At 43.1% G+C, this 19,061-nt stretch overlaps 1 protein-coding gene across 1 annotated transcript; it reads left to right on the top strand.

Moving 5' to 3' along the window:
* The first annotated feature begins 7,592 nt into the window (after window positions 1-7,592).
* On the top strand, window positions 7,593-9,209 carry GJA10 (gap junction protein alpha 10). Its single transcript, XM_059831702.1, has 2 exons — window positions 7,593-8,393; window positions 8,670-9,209. The coding sequence occupies exons 1-2, from the start codon at window positions 7,593-7,595 to the stop codon at window positions 9,207-9,209; spliced, it is 1,341 nt and encodes a 446-aa protein (XP_059687685.1).
* The last annotated feature ends 9,852 nt before the right edge of the window (window positions 9,210-19,061 follow it).

Raw genomic sequence — 19,061 nt, 5'->3', positions numbered from 1 at the left:
ACTGAGTCTGTTCTCAGAATAGTCAGGTTGCAGAGTAGCATTCATGTTTGTGGAAAAATAAGACTCTACTACGAGTATTCTTTTAACCATATCCTTAGAGATCAAAACGTGCACTGTACTGAAGGCACTGAGGGAAGTAGCTTCTCTCCACTTAAGTGCTTCCTCTGTCTCGAAAAAGCAGGCAGTATTTTACTACAAAGTTGTTTATTCCTTGTCTGTTTATTTACTTTCTTATCTGTACAGGTGATGGGGGGGTGGGGTTTGACTGTTTTGGTTCTGACTTGGATTCCTTTTTTGTAAATTGCGAAACTTTTTTCAATGTTCTGTCTATTGTAAGTATGTGTACAGGTTCCTACATGGTCATGTAAAATATCTGATGTGTGTATATATATATAAATATATGTATAAAAATAGAGCTTTGTTTAGCCAAAGATGATTTTTTTAACTATATAAAACTCCGGGTTTATTTTGTATAAACTAAATAGTTTGCTTACTGTAAGAGTAATGCAAAAAATAAAACTGTAAAATTCACACACATGTTCTTGTTGAACAAAGGTTGGCTTCGAGTGGTTTTATACGATTGTTTGTAATTTATTTCTCCAACAGGAATTTTGATACATATATGCAAAATGTACTGTATGTAAATCTGCAGTCTTACTTGTGAAACCTCAGGTAAATGAAGACATTTTCTGGAACCGTTGGCTAATGGCTTGACAACTGCAAATGCTGTGAAGCAGCATTAAAATTGACTTCTGTTACTGTATAAATGAATAGCTATGTTGATGTTCTGGCCAATAAACATGGAAGTAATCAGCTGCCACTCTGATGCAATTACTGCTCCGAATACATACTGCTTATTTCTTAGTGGACATGACTAGATCAGAAATTGGACAATTTCACAAACTACATAAAACCTTTAAACCGCAACTAGAACCTACAACTTTCCTCTTTTTTTCTAGAAACATTGGCTTACTGTTGAGTGGAGTATTACAAAGGAGAAAGACCTTTTTGTATCCAGGGCTTTTCATTGGAAGAGTGTAGCTGGCAGCCCTTTGAGAGTCTTGCTCCAATTTGCTACTGAAGAATAGGTCTGCTTCTATCCAACACACACCTTTTTACAGGATTCAGTTTAAATACTCTTAATGGACATGAGTATTGGAAAATTTTCCAAAGTGGAAATTCAGAGAGCAGGGTTTACGGAGATGTGCATAATAGTGCAATCATAGAGCATCAGATAATGCATTTTGAGGGATTCTCTCTAAGACGTAGTCTGTTGCCAGCTAACTGTCTACATACAACAGTTGACTGGACTAAAGGCATTTCTCTTAGGTGTCAGTCCAGCAACCCATAGCTATTCCATTTAGTCTTTCCTCTAATTGCCTTCACTCTAAAACCAGCTGCAGAGTAACCTTTAGCAATTTTTCTTCATGAGGGGAGGCAGCAGTAATAAAGCATGCCAAGAAGCAGGTTTAAGGATTTCTTAGAAGAATCTATGAAATCAATCAAGAGGTGTTTCAGGAGCAAAACTGGCTTTGGTTGGAAAGATGGATAAAGTTTCGGTGGTGGCTGGCACGTCCTTTCCCGTCAGAGTTTGAAAGTGCTGTGCTGTGCCACCAAAAGCAAACCCAATGATTCACAAGAGATAATACGGGGAATAGAATAAATAGAGAAATACTTTAACAGAAAGGAAGTTGCACAGCTTGTGTTAAACTAAAGAGGCCCATGGTTTGAATCTGCAAACTGGAACATAGTTGTCCATATTATTAAATTAATTAGTGTGGTCTTTGATAATTAGCCCAGTCCACAACTGTGCAGTTATCCTTGACACAGTTCAGACAGCAGCATGGAGCAGGGGCAGGTCTCAGTAGGTGGTTTGGATGTGGGCATCCAAGGTTATAGCTGTGCCAGTGCTGAGAGCTGCAAAGATGTCCCTGGCCTGTTTTATTTCATATTGCAAAGGTAAGGTAGCCTTCATCTTCCTGTGAAAGTCAACTTGCCCCAGAAGAAGCAAGTCTGGCACCAGTAATGTTCATCTGTAGTAAAATGGAAAAATCTGCAAGTTCAAGTGAGGAGCGGCTGAGGGAGCTGGGGTTGTTTAGCCTGGAGAAGAGGAGGCTGAGGGGAGACCTTACCGCTCTCTGCAATTACCTGAAAGGAGGTTGCAGAGAGGTGGGTGTTGGTCTCTTCTCCCAAGTGACTAGCAACAGGACAAGAGGAAATGGCCTCAAGTTGCACCAGGGGAGGTTCAGGCTGGATATTAGGAAAAACTTCTTTACTGAGAGAGTGGTGAGACACTGGAACAGGCTGCCCAGGGAGGTGGTGGAGTCACCATCACTGGAGGTGTTCAAGGAACGTGTGGATGTGGCATTGTGGGACATGGTTTAATGGGCATGGTGGTGGTGTTTTGATGGTTGGACTTGATGATCTTACAGGTCTTTTCCAACTGTAGTGATTCTGTGATCTCCAAATGCAAAGGACTACGCCGCACTCCTATTCTTTGTCCCTATTCCTCCCACCACCTCTGTGCCCCAGCCCTGCTTCTGTTCCACATACAATTAATTGTATGGTCCATTAACAAGCTTGCACAGGCAATTCTTTAACACCACCAATTATTCTGCTACTAAAGCAGAAACATGGCAAATTGTCCCTAAGCAGCCTACTGTCACCTCCCCTGTCCCCCGAGAAAACCAAAACCTTAAACCAGGTTACTCTGAGGGCAGAGTGAGGTAGGCAGCCTGTGGTTCTGGTGCTGTGGCCTGCTGAGGGGGAGAAGAGGTGGGACAGAAACGTGCTGGACCAAGAACAAGCTGCTTCTGCAGTGAGCAACAAAGTGTGTTCTCCGACAGGATGAACAAATCACAGGTGCTGCAGCTCTTACCCAGTTGTGAAGTTTCCACAGTGAGCAGAGCTGAAGAGGGTGCTCCTGAGAAACACCAGGGAGCTGTGGAAGCTGCTGGAGACATCAGGTCAACACCACCTTCTGGTGTGGCAGCACAGGGCTCCCAGGCCTGAGTCAAAGCTCTGAGACAACTGAAGCAGCAAGGTAAAGCCTTAGGGACTTTGTGACTGAATTTGGAAAGAAGAGGCATGAAAATAAAATGCCAATGACAAGTACGTGAGACGAGAGCACGTGGGCTTGAGAACGAGCCTGAGAGCATATGGATGAGAAAGGCCCATGGAGGTCTGGGTGGTTTGGATGAATAGTACCATGTTTCTCAGGAGTAGAAAGTGTAGCGCTACTGCCCTTAAAGCATTTGTAACATGCATAAACCATACGTCTGCTGCATTAGACAGGCTAGAGGAAAGGTGGTGTAGCCACCCCATTTGCTGCAGGGCAAAGCTCTGAAGACATATTTAAACAGGACTTTCAGGGAGATGAGTACAGCTTGTATGGGAGAGAGGGATGCACTGATACATAAATCTGAGATAATCCCAAAGAGGAGGTGGGGCTAGTGTCTTTTGAGAACTGGCCACTGGTTAGCGGGAATACCTTTAGGGAGAAGAGGCTGAAGCGGAAATCAGCCACACACCCTACAGGAGGGAAGAAAAGGGCCAGAAGTTCTGGGGCAAGAGAGAAAAAAAGGATATGTAGGATTTCCATAAAATTTAGACCTGGGCAGGACTAGGCAGCAGAAGGTCTTAGCGTCAGAACCTCAGCTCTGTTGGTCCTGATTTCTCACAAAATCCCATTTTGGCAACTCACCTTCCTTTTTTAAACCTTGTCTCTCACAGATACCAATTCTCAATGGGCTTGGGGGTGGCTCTTTAACCCAGCTGAAGAAGGGTTACCTTGACAAAAGCCTGTGTTTCTAACCGAAGACTTGAGTTTCGGTTCCTGTGGCCTCCATTTTCAAAGACTCAGTCTAACGCATCCTAAATTAACTCACCAGGCAACAGAGTATGAAATCGGACATGACCGATCGATCCTTGGGCATTGATTCAAAGCGAAACTAATGGAATGTAAAGAAAATGTAAGAATCTATTGTACTGTAAAGGGTGCCTATTTAGCCGTTTTACAAAATAAAATTTCATTTGGGAGCTGGGCGGAGGCGTAATGTTTGAAGAACTGACTAAAACAAGGCATAGGGACGTTGCAAACTATTGCGGTACAGATCAAGCCTCGAGGGAATGGCTTTGTTAGATGCCACTGACTAAAATAATTGCATGATAATTTTGGCTAGAGGCACCATCCTATCATCTGATGATTTTTAAACCGTGCATGAATAGTTTAGACTGAGTGATCTTGGCATCCAGCTGCAAAGAACCGAGAAATCTGCTCAGTGTACCACGTCTATGCTTTAGCTCTGGGAAAAAAAAAGATGTCCTAGCACTGTCGAAGGAAGGTCTCTGAGCTATAGCAATCAGCAGCGCTGCGTGCTCCTTCTGCAATGCTCTAGGATAGACTAACCAAGGCCTTTCTTCTAAGGTAAGCAGCAGAAAAATAATTCTTCCTAGGGCAGTATGGAGCAGGCAGGTCTCTGTCAGACTCGAAGCAATGCGAATTAAACCCAGGAGTATTTGCATCTTAGCATTTAACTTTCTTTGACAAGAAATTTAGTATGTAACTCTGCTTTTTCAAATCACAGCTGATGAAAACCTGACATAAATTTAATATAGAAGTGATTTGAACGGTGGCAAATGATCAAATGAACTTTAAAATAAAGAAGCAACAAAAAAAAGAAATAAAGAGACTTCCTCCAAGAGAAATGGTGGATTTCCATCTGATTCTAACTGATTACATGCACAAATTTTTATTGTTTGAAATAACCGTATAAAAACATTTGGACAGACACAAAGGTAGTCAGCTGGTATAGTGAGAAATGTCTCCGGTATGTACAAATAGTATATTTTCAGTATACTAGGCTAATATACTAGAATACTAGAATTTCTAGTACACTAGCAGACTGGAAATAATGATATCATTGATATTTGAAGTTACACTCTTACAGTAAACTGAAATGCTCTGTTACACAGAACTCAAATAAGACCAGGGAAGGAAAAGACGGAAAAATTGGAAGCACATTGCTATGACAAGGTTGTAAAGTAGTTTTGGCTGATTTCTTAGAAACTCTGGCTTTCGTAGCTTTAGACTAACTTCTTCGCTTTACACACAACGTTCACCATGTCAATATTCATACTGCCGTTCTACCAGTGCAGATTTGAGGGAGAGTGTCTTGGTATAATAATCTTACTTACTTAGAGAACGGGATTAGACCACCCCTGTAATTACTCTCCCCTGTCAGCTGTTATAAAGGAAAGATGAGGATAGAGTTGTTTAAATACTGGTAGAAACAACTTAAGAAACAAACACATCTATAGAGCCAGAGTGATATGTTTATACTCTTCTTGTCCTCTCTTACCCTGAATGGTTACATTCCCTTTCTGTTCCAAAATGGGCGATGATAATTCCTATTGCTAGAGGAATGCTAGCATTTCATCTTTGGGATTAAAACATGTCTCCTTTCCCTTTTAATCCTGCATTTACATTTTAGCATCTCCCTTGGGGTTTGTTTTTTTTTTTTGTGGAGTCTATCAATTTCAGTGGGGGACCAGCCATTCACAAGGCAGCAAATATACCCAAAGCTCCTTTGCTTAACTGTTGCGTTGCCATCATTCAGTCACCTTTCAGGGGAAGTGGTACAGAGCAATCAGAAAGTCACCCACTTGTACTTGGCCTCTTGAGTACTCTGGGTTTGGGAGCTCGCTCTATGTAATCCTCTACTTCTCACTTTACTGAAGGTGAACTATGCTGTATCAGCACTTCCAAGCTTGGAAAAACAGGTTCAACATTGTCAGCTTGAGAGGCAACATTCTCCAGTAAACATTTCAACATATGAACATCTTAACACCCACCCAACCTATGAAATTGCAACAATTTGGTATCTGCTCTGAATAAAATCCATATGAAGTCAGAAGAAAGATCTGGCTTTTTTTCTTTAAAGATGAGGAAAATGGACTAAAATAATTCTTGCTGACTTTTTTTTTCATGTATCTTATTTCAGTGATATACATGGGAGGAAAGGAGTGGGAAAAGAAGATATTCCAGGTGCATCACAGCACCTAAGAAAAATCTTGACTGGCTAGGTTTCCTCCACAAGTTCCCTGTACCAAAAGGGAAGTTCATTGTGTAGATTCAAATTTTCAGAAAAAAAACCCCAGATGGAAATGTAATAGCAAAGACTGTAGGACGCTTATGCAGACAATGACTGCACTGTTGGTTACAACTGAAAATCTTTACTTGCAGTGTGGATAAATACAGCCTCCAAGCAGAATCATACTACGTGGGATCATATCGTAAACCATAAGCAAGCTATATTGATAATGGTGATATCACCCAGTTGTGCTATCAATTAAAGTTGTGTAAGATTTTGGGTACTGCAACCAGCCACTCTTAAAAAAACCTTAGAAATTGCGCTTTACTAAAGGTTGTGGTTTAGTGGAATTCGGGAAGTTTTGAAAGTATGGTAGCATAAAAAATTTAAGCGTGATCCCTAAGGTAGATATGATCCCAGTTGCTTTCAATATTTTATTACCATGTTGCAAAAAAAAATTCCAGGGACACAATACCAAGTGTGCGGTGCATTCACAAACAGACAGACAAATACCTCACATTTCAATTCCCCACATTACCTGAAGCTCCTGAATAGTTTCCAGAGAAGTGGCTTGGAAATCAAACAGTAGAACGTAGATCAATTTGCTGGTGAATCAAAAAGCTTCTGGGAAAGAGGTAGTTAAAAAGATCATCTCACACTCACAGCTAAAAACCTCCACAACACTCCATTATGTAATCCCTGTTTTATTTATCTCATACGTTTAAATTTATAATTAAGACAAAGTCTTGGTGATTCAGTAAGACTTTAAATGCATAAAATTAAAGATATTAAACCCAGAAGCTCTCTTAGTTTATTAATATTATCCTAGAACTGACATTATTTATACATGCACAGCTATGTGTAAATTAGCTACCTATTTGTAATTTTAGGAATCCAAGTGAGAAACTTGCGGATTGTTACCCTGGTAGATGGGAAAACATTGGATGGATGGCACTAATAATGCTACTGCCTTGGGGTACAAAACGAAACATTTTTCTGTCACAGTTATAGGATACTTCTCAAAATGTTACCAAACAAATGAAAGCCATGAGCATTATATATTATTCTAGTTGTTTTTCACCCAAAACTATGGCAAGGCCACAGACAGTGGAATGGAGTGGGTGTAGAATTAAACTATGGTTGGCAAAGGATTTGCAAAGTGAAAAAAAAATTGTCTTCTTTCCTAGTGGGAAGAAAATAATGTAAAACTGTAGGCAGTTAAGAAGTACTGTGGCTTACATCTGAAATCAATCTCTCTTAAGCTTAAAATAATCTCACATTTGCATCTTTCACCAGTAATCATAAAGTCTGCCGTCATTTAAAGACCCATTAAGTAGAAAATAATAAATTTCTGAGAGCTGTCCTGCTATCAGAAGAACGTATATGAAAGATCATTATTTAAAAAAAAATACTAAAAAGGGCCATTTCCAAAAGAAATCCAGTATTGTATTAAAATAACTTCTTTTTTTTTTTTTGCATTTCAGAGATGAACTTCTGACCATGGGGGACTGGAACCTGTTGGGCAGCGTCCTTGAAGAAGTGCACATCCACTCCACCATAGTTGGCAAAATCTGGCTCACAATCCTGTTCATATTCCGGATGCTGGTGCTGGGAGTGGCTGCTGAAGATGTCTGGGATGATGAACAGTCCGAGTTCATCTGCAACACGGAGCAACCTGGCTGCAGCAATGTCTGTTATGACAAAGCCTTCCCCATCTCTTTGATCAGATACTGGGTACTGCAGATCATATTTGTCTCTTCTCCATCACTAGTTTACATGGGCCATGCGCTCTACAGATTAAGGGCTCTCGAGAAAGAGCGACAGAAGAAGAAAGCCCACCTGCGGGCTCAGCTAGAAGACCTGGAGCCCATGCCCGACGAACACAAGAGAGTGGAGAGGGAACTGCGTAAGCTGGAGGAACAGAAGAAAGTGAATAAGGCACCCCTGCGAGGGTCCTTGCTGCGCACCTATGTCCTACATATCCTGACCCGGTCGGTGGTCGAAGTGGGCTTTATGATAGGTCAGTATCTTTTATATGGGTTTCACATGTCCCCCCTTTACAAATGCACTCGCCTCCCTTGCCCTAACACGGTGGATTGTTTTGTGTCCCGACCCACAGAGAAGACCATCTTTATGGTTTTCATGAACAGCATCGCCGCGGTCTCCCTGTTCCTCAACATCCTAGAAATTGCCCACCTGGGCCTCAAGAAGATCCAGAAGAGCCTCTACGGGGGGCCGCGGTGGCCGGCAGGCCCCGCCGAGGAGGAGACCAGCCTCTACAACTCCAAGAAGAGCTCCGTGGTGCCGCCGGCCTGCCCGGCCAGCGACGCCACGCCGCCGCGCCCCGCCGCCGCCCCGCCGTCCCCCCACGCTCCCGCCGCCGCTCCCGCGGCCGCGGCCGCTCCCGCTCCCGCGCCGGCGGGGCCGCCCGGCCGCCAGCACCGCGGAGAGCTCCGCGGCGCCTTGCCGCCCCGCCGCCGGCACAGCGCGGCGCAGCACCACGAACAGCAGCCGCCGCCCTCCTCCAGCAGCGAGGAGGCGCCGCGGGCCGCGGCGGGCGGCGCCCCCGGGGCGGCGGCGGCGGCGGCGGCGGCGGGCGCATCCCGCCGGGCGCTCCGCAAGCACAGCCGGGTGAGCATCTGCCGCGACCTGGAGGAGGAGCGCGGCGACTCCCCGGACAGCGGGCACTGCCCGGGCACCCGCAAGTCCAGCTTCCTCTCCCGCGTCCTCACCGGGAGCCGGGCGAACAGCGACAGCGAGAGCGCCGCCTCCCGCGGCGGCTCCGGCCCCGGCTCCGGCTCCGGCTCCGGCTCGGAGGGGAAGCGCCGCGAGGAGGGCAGCCCGCCCAGCAGCCCGCCGCCCGCCGCCGCCATGGGACGCCGCGTGTCGATGGCAAGTAGCGACCCGCGGCCCCTGGGGCAGCCCGCGGGCGGGGGGTCCAGGCGGGGCGGGCTCCCCCGGCTGCCTGTCCCGGCCCCGGGGAGGAGCGGGCGAGCCAGGTGGCAGGAAGACTTAGGCAGGACTTCCGACACAGCCCTAACGCCTCTCCTCGCATACTCCCCGACCAAGCCGAGCTCCTGCTCGGGTGGATCCTGCGTGGATCCCTTTCCATGGTGAAAGAAAAAACACACCTAGGAAATTATTGAGTCCTGAGGATCTCTAAGTTACAGAAACCCAACTTCTTTATACTCATTACGTCATCCCAATCGACTTGATGAGGACTGTCCCAAGGGAAACTTGTTCAGCTCCAGCCTGCTTGACACTCTAAGAAAGAGAAGTCTTGAGTGCGTTGAGTTCAATGGCTCAACTTCTCTCAGCATCAGGGGGGTTCTCCCAGGGGCAACCACCCAGTTGAATAATTGCTCAATGAATACATCAAAAGATCTACATATAAACCACCAAATAATTGCAATGCCAGAGCCAACAACTACAGAATTGCATTTTCAGCAGCTGTTCCTATTCTTTGGCTGCACACGCTAAGCTTGCTTACAGTCAGTGTTGATAAGATATAGTGCTTGCGTTCAAGAACCAATGAGGTTTTTTTAAAAGTAATTTGAATTCTGATTGCCCCAGATCATGGGATTTGTCCTCTGAGAACAAAAAAGCTCCTTCAAAAAGGCTTGCAGGAGCAAGCCCTTAAATACCTTTTTATAGGGCATGTAATAAACAGAAGATTACTTCACACAGTACTCAAAGTTATAGATTCTGTTCAATCTGTTCTCTTCCTAAAAATAAATACTTTTCCTAAATACAAAAGAAGAAACCAAAAGCAAACAAAAAACTTTAAATCTTTTGTGTTAAGAAGCAGAAGATACTCTTACAGATTGCTCATCAACAAACTGTTTGTGGGTTCCAGTTTTCACAGAGTTATAGTTTCTACAATATATAAACATTCAGCATAAGCCATGTTAAACTGTCATTTTGATGTAATTTAATCACTTTCCACTTCACCATTTCTAATACAGGAAGAGGGCCTAGAGTCCAATCTGTCAATCTTCTGCTGGGTTCTGATACTCAGATGAGAAGGCTCTTTAAAAAGGTGAAGTACAAAAAGGTACTAAGTGAGACAGAATTTCAGTAGCACCCTGTTGAGAACACACAGAAGTTGCCTGGCAGCTTTTACTATTTAATGACAATGACACTATCTTCCAGGGGAGATCTTGCAGAGAAATATAGTCAGTTTGCAAAGCAATCTCATTACTCTTGAAAGTAACACTCTTCTGGCATGCTGCCTTTGGGGATCATTGTGCATGGGACTGGTACTAACATTTTAAAATATGACTCACGTAGGTATGCTACCTGTTGCTTCCTGTTTACAGCACATGATATTTTAAAGTAAAGGTGCTTCTATATACAAATGAGTCAATATTTTGGCAAATACAGTTTACTGCTAGCATTGCTACAGCATTTTATGAATACCAGTTTCAACACACAAATATGCTGGTGCATCACAAAGATGTTGAATCTGGGCATTAAAGCTTGTATATCCTGTGGTCTGTATTTCCCAACTCCTATACTCATTATCTGGTCTTGGTTGTCAAAGGCACTCAGCATTGATTTGATTTGTTTTAACTGGACTTCCAGGAGACAATCATCATCTATTAATGTTTAGATAAAAGAAAAATATGTATTATTAGATTTGTCTGTGTGACAGAAGCATTCAAATATTAGTGACCCTATCTAAAAAACCAAAAAAAGTACTTAAAAGGAATTGTATTTAAAATTTCCAACTGAAGCAACAAAATCAGCCATGCCTGATTAACAGTGACTTGCAACAGTAATGTAGAGAAAGGACAGACACTTTTTAACATAACAGTGAATGCACATGCACAAACATTTTTTAAACAGCCAAAATAGAGTCTATTCTAACCTGGATCACACTAATCTAAGCTGGAAAGCCAAATGGAGCAAAACCCTAGTGGAATTGACACCGTTCTTCAATTTTCTTTGATAGCTTTCCCAAGTTATCAACTTTACCTCCATACTGGCTTGAATGTTTTCTTTTTCCCTTCATCCATACCATTCTACCAGAATTTGTCTGTAGCATTCTTTGCATTAGCTCACTGAGAGAGGAGTATCAACTCGATATTGAAAATATCACTTTCTATACCTCAACAACCATTCTTGCAGTCTCCAGTCAAACACATACCCATGCTCAGTGCTAAGATAGCAGGACAACTGAAACTTCCCACAACCACCATAGCTTTCTTAGCTGAAAGAAAATCTCAAAGCTACACAAAAGCAATCCATCTGATACTGCAAGAGTCTGCATACAAGTCAACCACATCCTGTGAGTCACGGCATTGAAAGCACAGAAGAAATCTAATAGTGCAGTTATGGATACTTGACTTTTACCAGTGATGAGATTTTTTTTGAGCAATATTATCAATGCCATTTCCACACCAAACTTGAATCTCTAACAGATAAATAATTATTATTAAGGACAACTAAATGTTGTAAAAGTTACCTCTCATAATGTATTGCACCTTCTTGATCAAACCATGAAGACAAGGTGGTGGATAGTAGTTGGCCAAGTCACAATCAAGCGATTTTTTCCCCCAAGGAAATACAAAACTGCATCCCTCAAAGAGAATTCTTCTTAGGACTTCCTCTTTGGAGGAAATGTTACTTTGGACCCTTAGGAGGGAATACATTCAGTCTTTCACTGAAAACTCTCATGAAACAGCTCAATAGGATGTTGAATACAAAATACATGTTTCATGTGAGGATTCCTCAACTTTTCAGACTTCAGTTCAAACCAGACCAGCTATATATATAAAAGAAGAGGTGCCCTTCCCATTGGTAGCATTTGTACAGACCACCCATGTTTGGCCACAATGCAAACTAACAAGGCTATTTAAAACTTTCACATCTGGAATTGGTGGAGGTGAAGAGCCAGTTCTTCATTTCATGTCCAACTGTGACATAAAACCTATTTATGCTCCAACTGTTTAGTTTTACACCCAAACCATGCATTCTTCGTACTCTATTTAGTTTCTTGGTCATTGCATTGTCCAAAGTTATCCGTTATTCAGACTAGGAAGCAAAAATGAGAGAGGCAGAAATCTTGATAAACTTATTAGGCTAAAGGCTTCTCAAAAGACTCTGATCCACTGGAAAAGAGTATCTTTTCCTTCAGCGACTACAGGTCAAACTTTAGATCTATTAGGTTCTGAGGACACACCACCAAAACTAGACCTTCATTGCATCAGGGAAAGCACACGGCAAAGCATAGGAGGAGAGAGTCACTGCATGACATGAGGGTAATTTCCAACTGATTTCAGTCCACCTAAACACAATGACAAGAGCATCACCGACTATATGGGTGAGCTAATCTCAACTTGATGGAGACCTGGGATAAATAACATTACAAAACTCTACATTGGCAGGGGAATTCAGCATCTGTGTACAGCTGAAAACATGCTATCTGCAAGCCTCCAAAGCCTTGGTACTGATGAACGCAGTCAGCATGCTTTGAAGTGATAGCAAACAATTTGTTCACTGATCTCCAAGCTCCAAGCTAATAATTTCCAAGGCTCCCTTAGAGCATACATCTTAGAGAATATATGGTATCATATCTTCTAAGAGATATCATGGCTACACACATAGTTCTGTCCTAAGTTTTGCATCTCTCACCACATTTTAACTTTTGTTTAAGGGGAGATACAGCTATGGAGCAAAGGGGCGCCTTCTGCATGGTCCTAGGCTGCCAGCGTGCCTTAGGCAAGCTGGTCTTAAATGGCTGCTTTTCACGCATAACTCAGTGAAAAGAGCTGCACTGAATTTAGTATAACTACAGTCAGAAATGATGACTGGGAGAGACATACAAAGGTATGTAGGAATTATGCTGCTGTCAATAGGATTCTGCACATGAATGACATTATAAGGAAAAAAATAATTTGCACCAGTCAGGCCCTTGACTGGTGCATGATACATTTTTAAGTGTGATAAAATTAATAGGCTGATGCAGTCAAAGGTCAGTATGTAACAAGTACAGATACAATCTTTGCTCTCTTGAAAATAGGCAGGGCCAGAAATGATAGCGTATAATAGGCATCTAGCACTCAGAGCACTGTGCTAAGGGGTATTGTCTCACTGCCTGATGTGTGCAAGGCTGTGTGAAGCCATTGGGACCATCGAATGACTCTTTTTCTCTCTGGGGAGACGAGAATAAGAGATTGAACAAATAGAGAGGGAGAGAGCTTTGCTTCCAAAGTCACCCTTTGTGACAATCAACCAGTCTTCCTCCTCGGCCATTTTCTACAAACAATTGCAGAATGTCAGAAAGCTCAGCTGAACATGGCCATGGCCTGGTGTTGCATCTTCAGAGTGTCACAGGGTCATCACAATTCAACAGCTGAACACAAACATTTCTACAAAAGCTGGAGGCTGTGTGATATTTCATTGCTAGCTGCGTTTGAAGTCTTTTGCTAGCTGTGTCTCTCCCTGCCTTTCTAAAGCAGAGGATTCCAGCTGCATGCTACCTGAACGTGCCCAGCATCAGTTCTTTTTGGCCTATATATCGTAGTTTTCTAAAGAATCCTAAGGTGTGCTCTAAAACCTATGAGTTTTAATTTGGCTAACTGGGATTGGGAGTATTTACATTAGACTGGCAACTCTTCTCACAAAGGCACCATCTTTCAGACGACTTGGAACCAGGTTATCACATTTGCACCCCAAGCCTAAACCTGCATTGAGACAACTACTGTGCTAGTCCACTTGCTAGAGTACCCAAGGACATACCAAGAAGATGGGGAGACTTGACATTATCTCATGGTCGTGTTTCTTCATTGAGACAAGATAAGTTCCTGGAATCACAAAACAAAATTGGAAGATTTATACTATTCTTCGCAATATTTTAGCAGAACCACTCTCCTGGGAAACCAAAATTACTAGATCGAGATTTTCAGAAACAATTAGGCATTTTAGGCTCTCAATTTCAGATTCTTGTTTTTCAAGAAGTGCTCACTTTTCCTCACCCTCACATCCATTCCTTATTCTTTAGCCCACCCTCTCCTCCAGAGAGCCCTGTGTCTTCAGGGTGTCATTTCTTTAGGTCTGTATTTTTGGCTACAAAGTAATCAATGTATCTTTAAAAGCAAGGCCCCCTCCTCATGGTGAATGAGGAAGATAAAGCTGATAATGAAGCAGCTGGTAAAGCTGATACTCTCAGCTCATAGAATCGGGCTGAGATAGGGCTGCCGATCTTATTCATTTGCAGAAAAGAAAGTCTCTGGGGCTGAAATCCTGATTCTGCCAAAGTTGGGGAAATTTTATGATTCACTGGGTCTGATTTCCCTCACTGCATTGCTTTTTTATTCCTCTGTGCTGTTCAATTCTTTTTCTACTTCTCAATTCTCCATTCAGTGGAGAAAATACTCCGTAGTGAGCAGGATATGAAAGAGAGAGCTGCTATTCAGCCTGAATGCTTGCAGTCTTCTCCAGAACAAGACATGTTTACTCACCCTTTCAACAACACTTGAGGAATAAATATCCACTCATTTAACTAGCTGCTCGCTGCTCACTGCTCTTGCCCCTGGGGCTGCGAACAGTTTGATGAGAGTGAATATACATTGAAATAACAAACCTAATAACTGTGGAGGAGTTATTTAGACAGCTGAGCTCCACCAGGAAAATCTACAGGTAGGTTAAAGGACTGGTAAATCCCTGTTTTCCTCTAGGATGTTTGAGAATCCTTAAAGATATTCACATTTACACCTGCTGGTAAATACTGCTGGCTTTGTACAGTTTTTCTATGCAAAAACCTCTTTAAAAAAAAGTAATTAAATTCCACAGTAATTGTATTTTATTCTGCCCTGGGCACTCAGGAGAAGCTTGTGGTGATGACAGGCAGTGTACCAATTGTCCTGCAAAAGCTACTTGGTCACCCAAAGGTAACAATTCTTGAATTGCACAAACACGGATAACCTTTGGGGGGTCAGCACCAGTTGACAACTAATGAACCCCTCAGACGATTTGCGCAGCAACAAATGGATAAGCTGGATTTTAGAAAGTGGAACTCGCCTAATTGAGTCCATCTTTGTGTGGTTTTAAAGCAATCAAAATATATACAAAACCCCTTGACATGTAAAGCAAGGCCTCCAGGATGGGTCCACTGACTTCAAGCAAGTTACTTCAGGGACTGATGTGTTTATTTTGGTTTAAAAGCAAGGTGTTGCCCCTCTCCCCACCCTCCCCTTAGCACTGAACAAAGCCCTACAAGGTAAGTATGTTGTCAGCTGAACGCCAGATTCCCACCTTCCCAACTATGTATGTGTTGGAACCTGGGTTAATTACTATGATAACATTTCTTTGTCTCCTTTAAGCCAATTCAGCTTCATCCTTTCTTTTTCTTGTTATCTTTCAGAGCATGCTCCTAGAACTATCATCTATCATGAAAAAGTAATGACATTCCAAGGAGAACAAATAAACTAAGGGATTGAGCACAAACCACCTTCAGCAGAGAGATAAAAAGCAGATTATCTGTTGCTGTGCTCCCCTCTCCCGCCGTTATAATGCTGAATTCATTATGCAGTTTAAGAAAGCAAACACTTGGGTTTTTCCTCCATTTTACACCAGTCCTGACAGTACCCTACTCTGATTGCTGCTGTTAACGGGTAGCTCGCTCCACGACTCAAGATTTTTCTCACGTAGACTGAGCCGGATCTGGTCAGTGTGTACCGCCACTGCAGAAATAGCCTCGTGTCTTTGGGAGAACATTTAGGGATGTACAACTTGTTGTGCATGCTAGTAGTGTTCATATCAGGAACCAGCCTGATCCATAGACCTTCAAGTTAGCGGGAGGCCCAAGACACCTACAAGAAAGGGTTAGTTTGATTTGAAAGTAACCTGGAAGGCTATGTGGCCTCTATCTCCTCAGGCTTCAGCAGCCAATGAATAAAAGATGGAAGAAACACACAAGGAATCTGAAGGGACAGAGAATTTATCAGAGATAAAAACCCAGCTGAAGAATATGCTGCTGCGCGTCTGCCTCTTCTAATGCAGTCCTCAAGCTCTGACAGAGACTTTCCATGCTAATGTAGCCTCCTTGTAGCTAATACTTTCGGCTTCAAATTTGAATCTAAGTAAAATCGGGCAATTTATTTTAAGTGCAAAACATCTATGCTTTTCTTAAGTTCGCTATTCAAGAAGATCTGCAAGGTATCACCTCAGGGTTACGAAAATCTTATTCCCTGCACTGCCTCATTAGTCCACATAGAGGAATTGAAGGATAAGCAAAGCCAGAAAGAGCTCATTTTCAGTTTGCTAGGACAGACTTGTTCTGGAGGGTTGGATTTCTGGGTTGTATGCAGCCCAAGAAAGCAGTCCTTCCACTTGTGTATCCGGAAAATAAAGTACCTTCCTCTGACTGTCCCTGACCCTGTTTCTAGCCACATGTTTTTGGCTGCTTTTATTTGTCAAGCTTACCATAGCTCGCATTTGCTATCACCTCAACGGCAAGTGATGCTTGGAACAAGCTTGTTTGCCATGCCAGTTTTCCTAAGCATAAAAATCCTCTATGACTTGACAACTCTAAGGCAAGGCTAGCCGAAAGCAAGACAGCAGGAAAAAAAAAGTCAGGCATAAAGATTGCTGGAGATTGCAGTGGTTTTGTTCTAGTGCACATGACTTATATTCATATTCTGCCTCACTACAAACTCATTGATGGTTTGCCTGTTCATTTGCTTAGTATTTTAAGGCAAAAAAAGGAAATACTTAAGACGGTGGCCTTTAAGCGCCAGTAACAACTGATCAGGGATGGAGAAATGGCTTTGCTAAAGTACATTCTCTACTGCCAGGCTATGTGTAGATGCGGTGGATGCTACATCTTCTGACAGATTTGTGGGGGTGGGAAGCTTTCTTCATATATGCTCAACAGGAAGATTCAGAAAACTGGGGAACTCTGGAAAGTAACATTTGATTTTCTTCCATGAGAATTTTAAGACTGAAAAATCCCAGGCAACTTCAACTGCTGCAGATGGAGGAGGATGCAGTTTGCATCCCTAAGGATGGTAGCCCAGGACATGTGATCTAGGGTTTCCTGTCCGGTGATAAAAAAGCTTGGGGACCTCTCTCCAGCAGCTTGTCCACCTCCCCGCTCCCCACAGCAGCATCCGAGCAAGAGTGTGGACCAGGGTAGGACAACTGGTCATGCCACTTCCCCCTTCCCAGGTCTCCTCCTGCCAAGTTGTTGAGCAGGCTCTCAGGTTGCATCCAACACAAGGAGAGAAGTGGCTGCCATGCATTTGGGAGTCCCAGAAAGCAAACGCCCCTTGCTAGACCTGGCGCCCTGCTTGTGGTAATAGCATCTAAGGCTTTATAATTTATTCTTTCCTTTCTGGACCTTCTGTAGTGTAAGTGATGCTAACAGTCCACGGCGCAAGTTCCTCCCTCAGAAAGGAACACTACTGTATTTGGGTTACACACAGAGATTTTCAGCTCTATTTTGTTTCTACAGAAACCTCTCTCAATTTCTCTCAGGTTTTCTGTAAAGGGGAACAAGCCTCAACCTCTCCCCTTGCCTCCCATCACACACACTGACACTTTAGAAGACCAAAACAAAGACTTAGCAGAATTGCCTTAAGTCAGGCACTAGGGAAATGGATATAGATGGAACAGCTTATTTGGCCTTCCAAAACAACATATTTCATCTTCGCAATTAAATACTCTCAGCTGTTCCTGCAGCAGATCAAAGATAACTGGATCCCTGGATCAAAGATGACTAGAGAATTAGCAACGGGACCATGTGAGTGGAGAGCTCTTTATCAGCCAGAGCTTCACCGGGCAGTATCAACCACACCCAACCCACCCCACCCTCCCAAATCTCACCTACAACCCGTGCATTAACCAAGCACTGCAACATCAGAGTCAAGATGAGTCAATTTACAATACATAATGATATGTCTTTATTTCATCAACAGAAATGGTGTCTAGACAAAATTCAGTTAACACTAGCAATTCAAATGAATGAAAAGGGCCGGGTGTTTTTTTTTTCATTTTTGTTTTTTGCACAATACTGTATTTACAATGAGTAAATGACGTTTTAAATTCATTAGTTCATAGCAATGCTTTCTTCCAAAAAGGTAAAAATTCTTAGTAACAGAGAGTAAGCATCAACAGCCACCTCATTTATTTATACAATAAAAATCACAAGAAACCACAGTCACCTAGAAAAAAAATAAAGACAAGCTTAAGAACTAGTACAATAAAATGATGCATTGAATTAAGTTACATTAATCGCATAGAATTTGTGTAAAAAGTATGTAGAAAAAACACCTGATGTAACCTGTTACAGTCATTGACCAGTTATGAGAGGTACAGAGGGTTATACAGGTAGATATGTGTGAAAACTGTCCATACTGTTTGACCTGGGGAGGAAGAGAAGAGGGGTTGCACCCCCTTGCATACACTGATAAAACCCTGTTTTGAATATGGCCTCTGAAGTTTGTAAGGCATATATAAGAGGTGCACTTGTAACCAACTGGTTCTGGAACAAACTCTTAGGGCATCCCCACCCTTGAAATCAAAGGTGATGCTTGGAACTACGAGTAAACAACCACGCATTGAATATCACCAAAGTGTTTAGTATCATTCCTGCCAGTCTGAGGGATCCAGATAGCTTCAGGCGGAGCAAACGTAGTAGTGAGAACAGGATTGAAACCATGCACGTTTCTCTTGGGTACATCACAAACGCAGGGTAACGCTGGCCTGGGTGGGGGATCCCAGCCACAGTCCCTGGCGTGGAGTAGCTGCTCCCTCCTCTGCCCACGTCCCGGAGGGTGGGCTCCTCCGGTTGCAGGGACGAGCCCAGCTGGCGATTGCAGCCCCCGCTCGGCTCCCTCCAAAATGGAGGGGTCGTTTGGGTTCGTGGCCTGGGACCGTCTCTGCTTCTAAGCAATCAATGAAATCAAACACTGCCAGTTGCCATTTCTATTTTAGGATGCTAGTTTCTTTCTGCATGCCCTTAAT

The sequence above is a fragment of the Gavia stellata genome, chromosome 2 (assembly GCF_030936135.1).
Source record: "Gavia stellata isolate bGavSte3 chromosome 2, bGavSte3.hap2, whole genome shotgun sequence".
Classification (NCBI taxonomy): Eukaryota; Metazoa; Chordata; class Aves; order Gaviiformes; family Gaviidae; genus Gavia; species Gavia stellata.
This window is presented reverse-complemented; position numbering and strand designations above follow the sequence as displayed.

What these genes read in the sequence shown, in the direction of transcription:
- GJA10 (XM_059831702.1), top strand. Translation starts at nt 7,593, where the DNA reads ATGGGGGACTGGAACCTGTTGGGCAGCGTCCTTGAAGAAGTGCACATC. An exon ending in ACTCCAAGAAGAGCTCCGTG is followed by an intron (nt 8,394 to 8,669) that starts GTGCCGCCGGCC and finishes CCCGGGGCGGCG; the next exon opens with GCGGCGGCGGCGGCGGCGGG.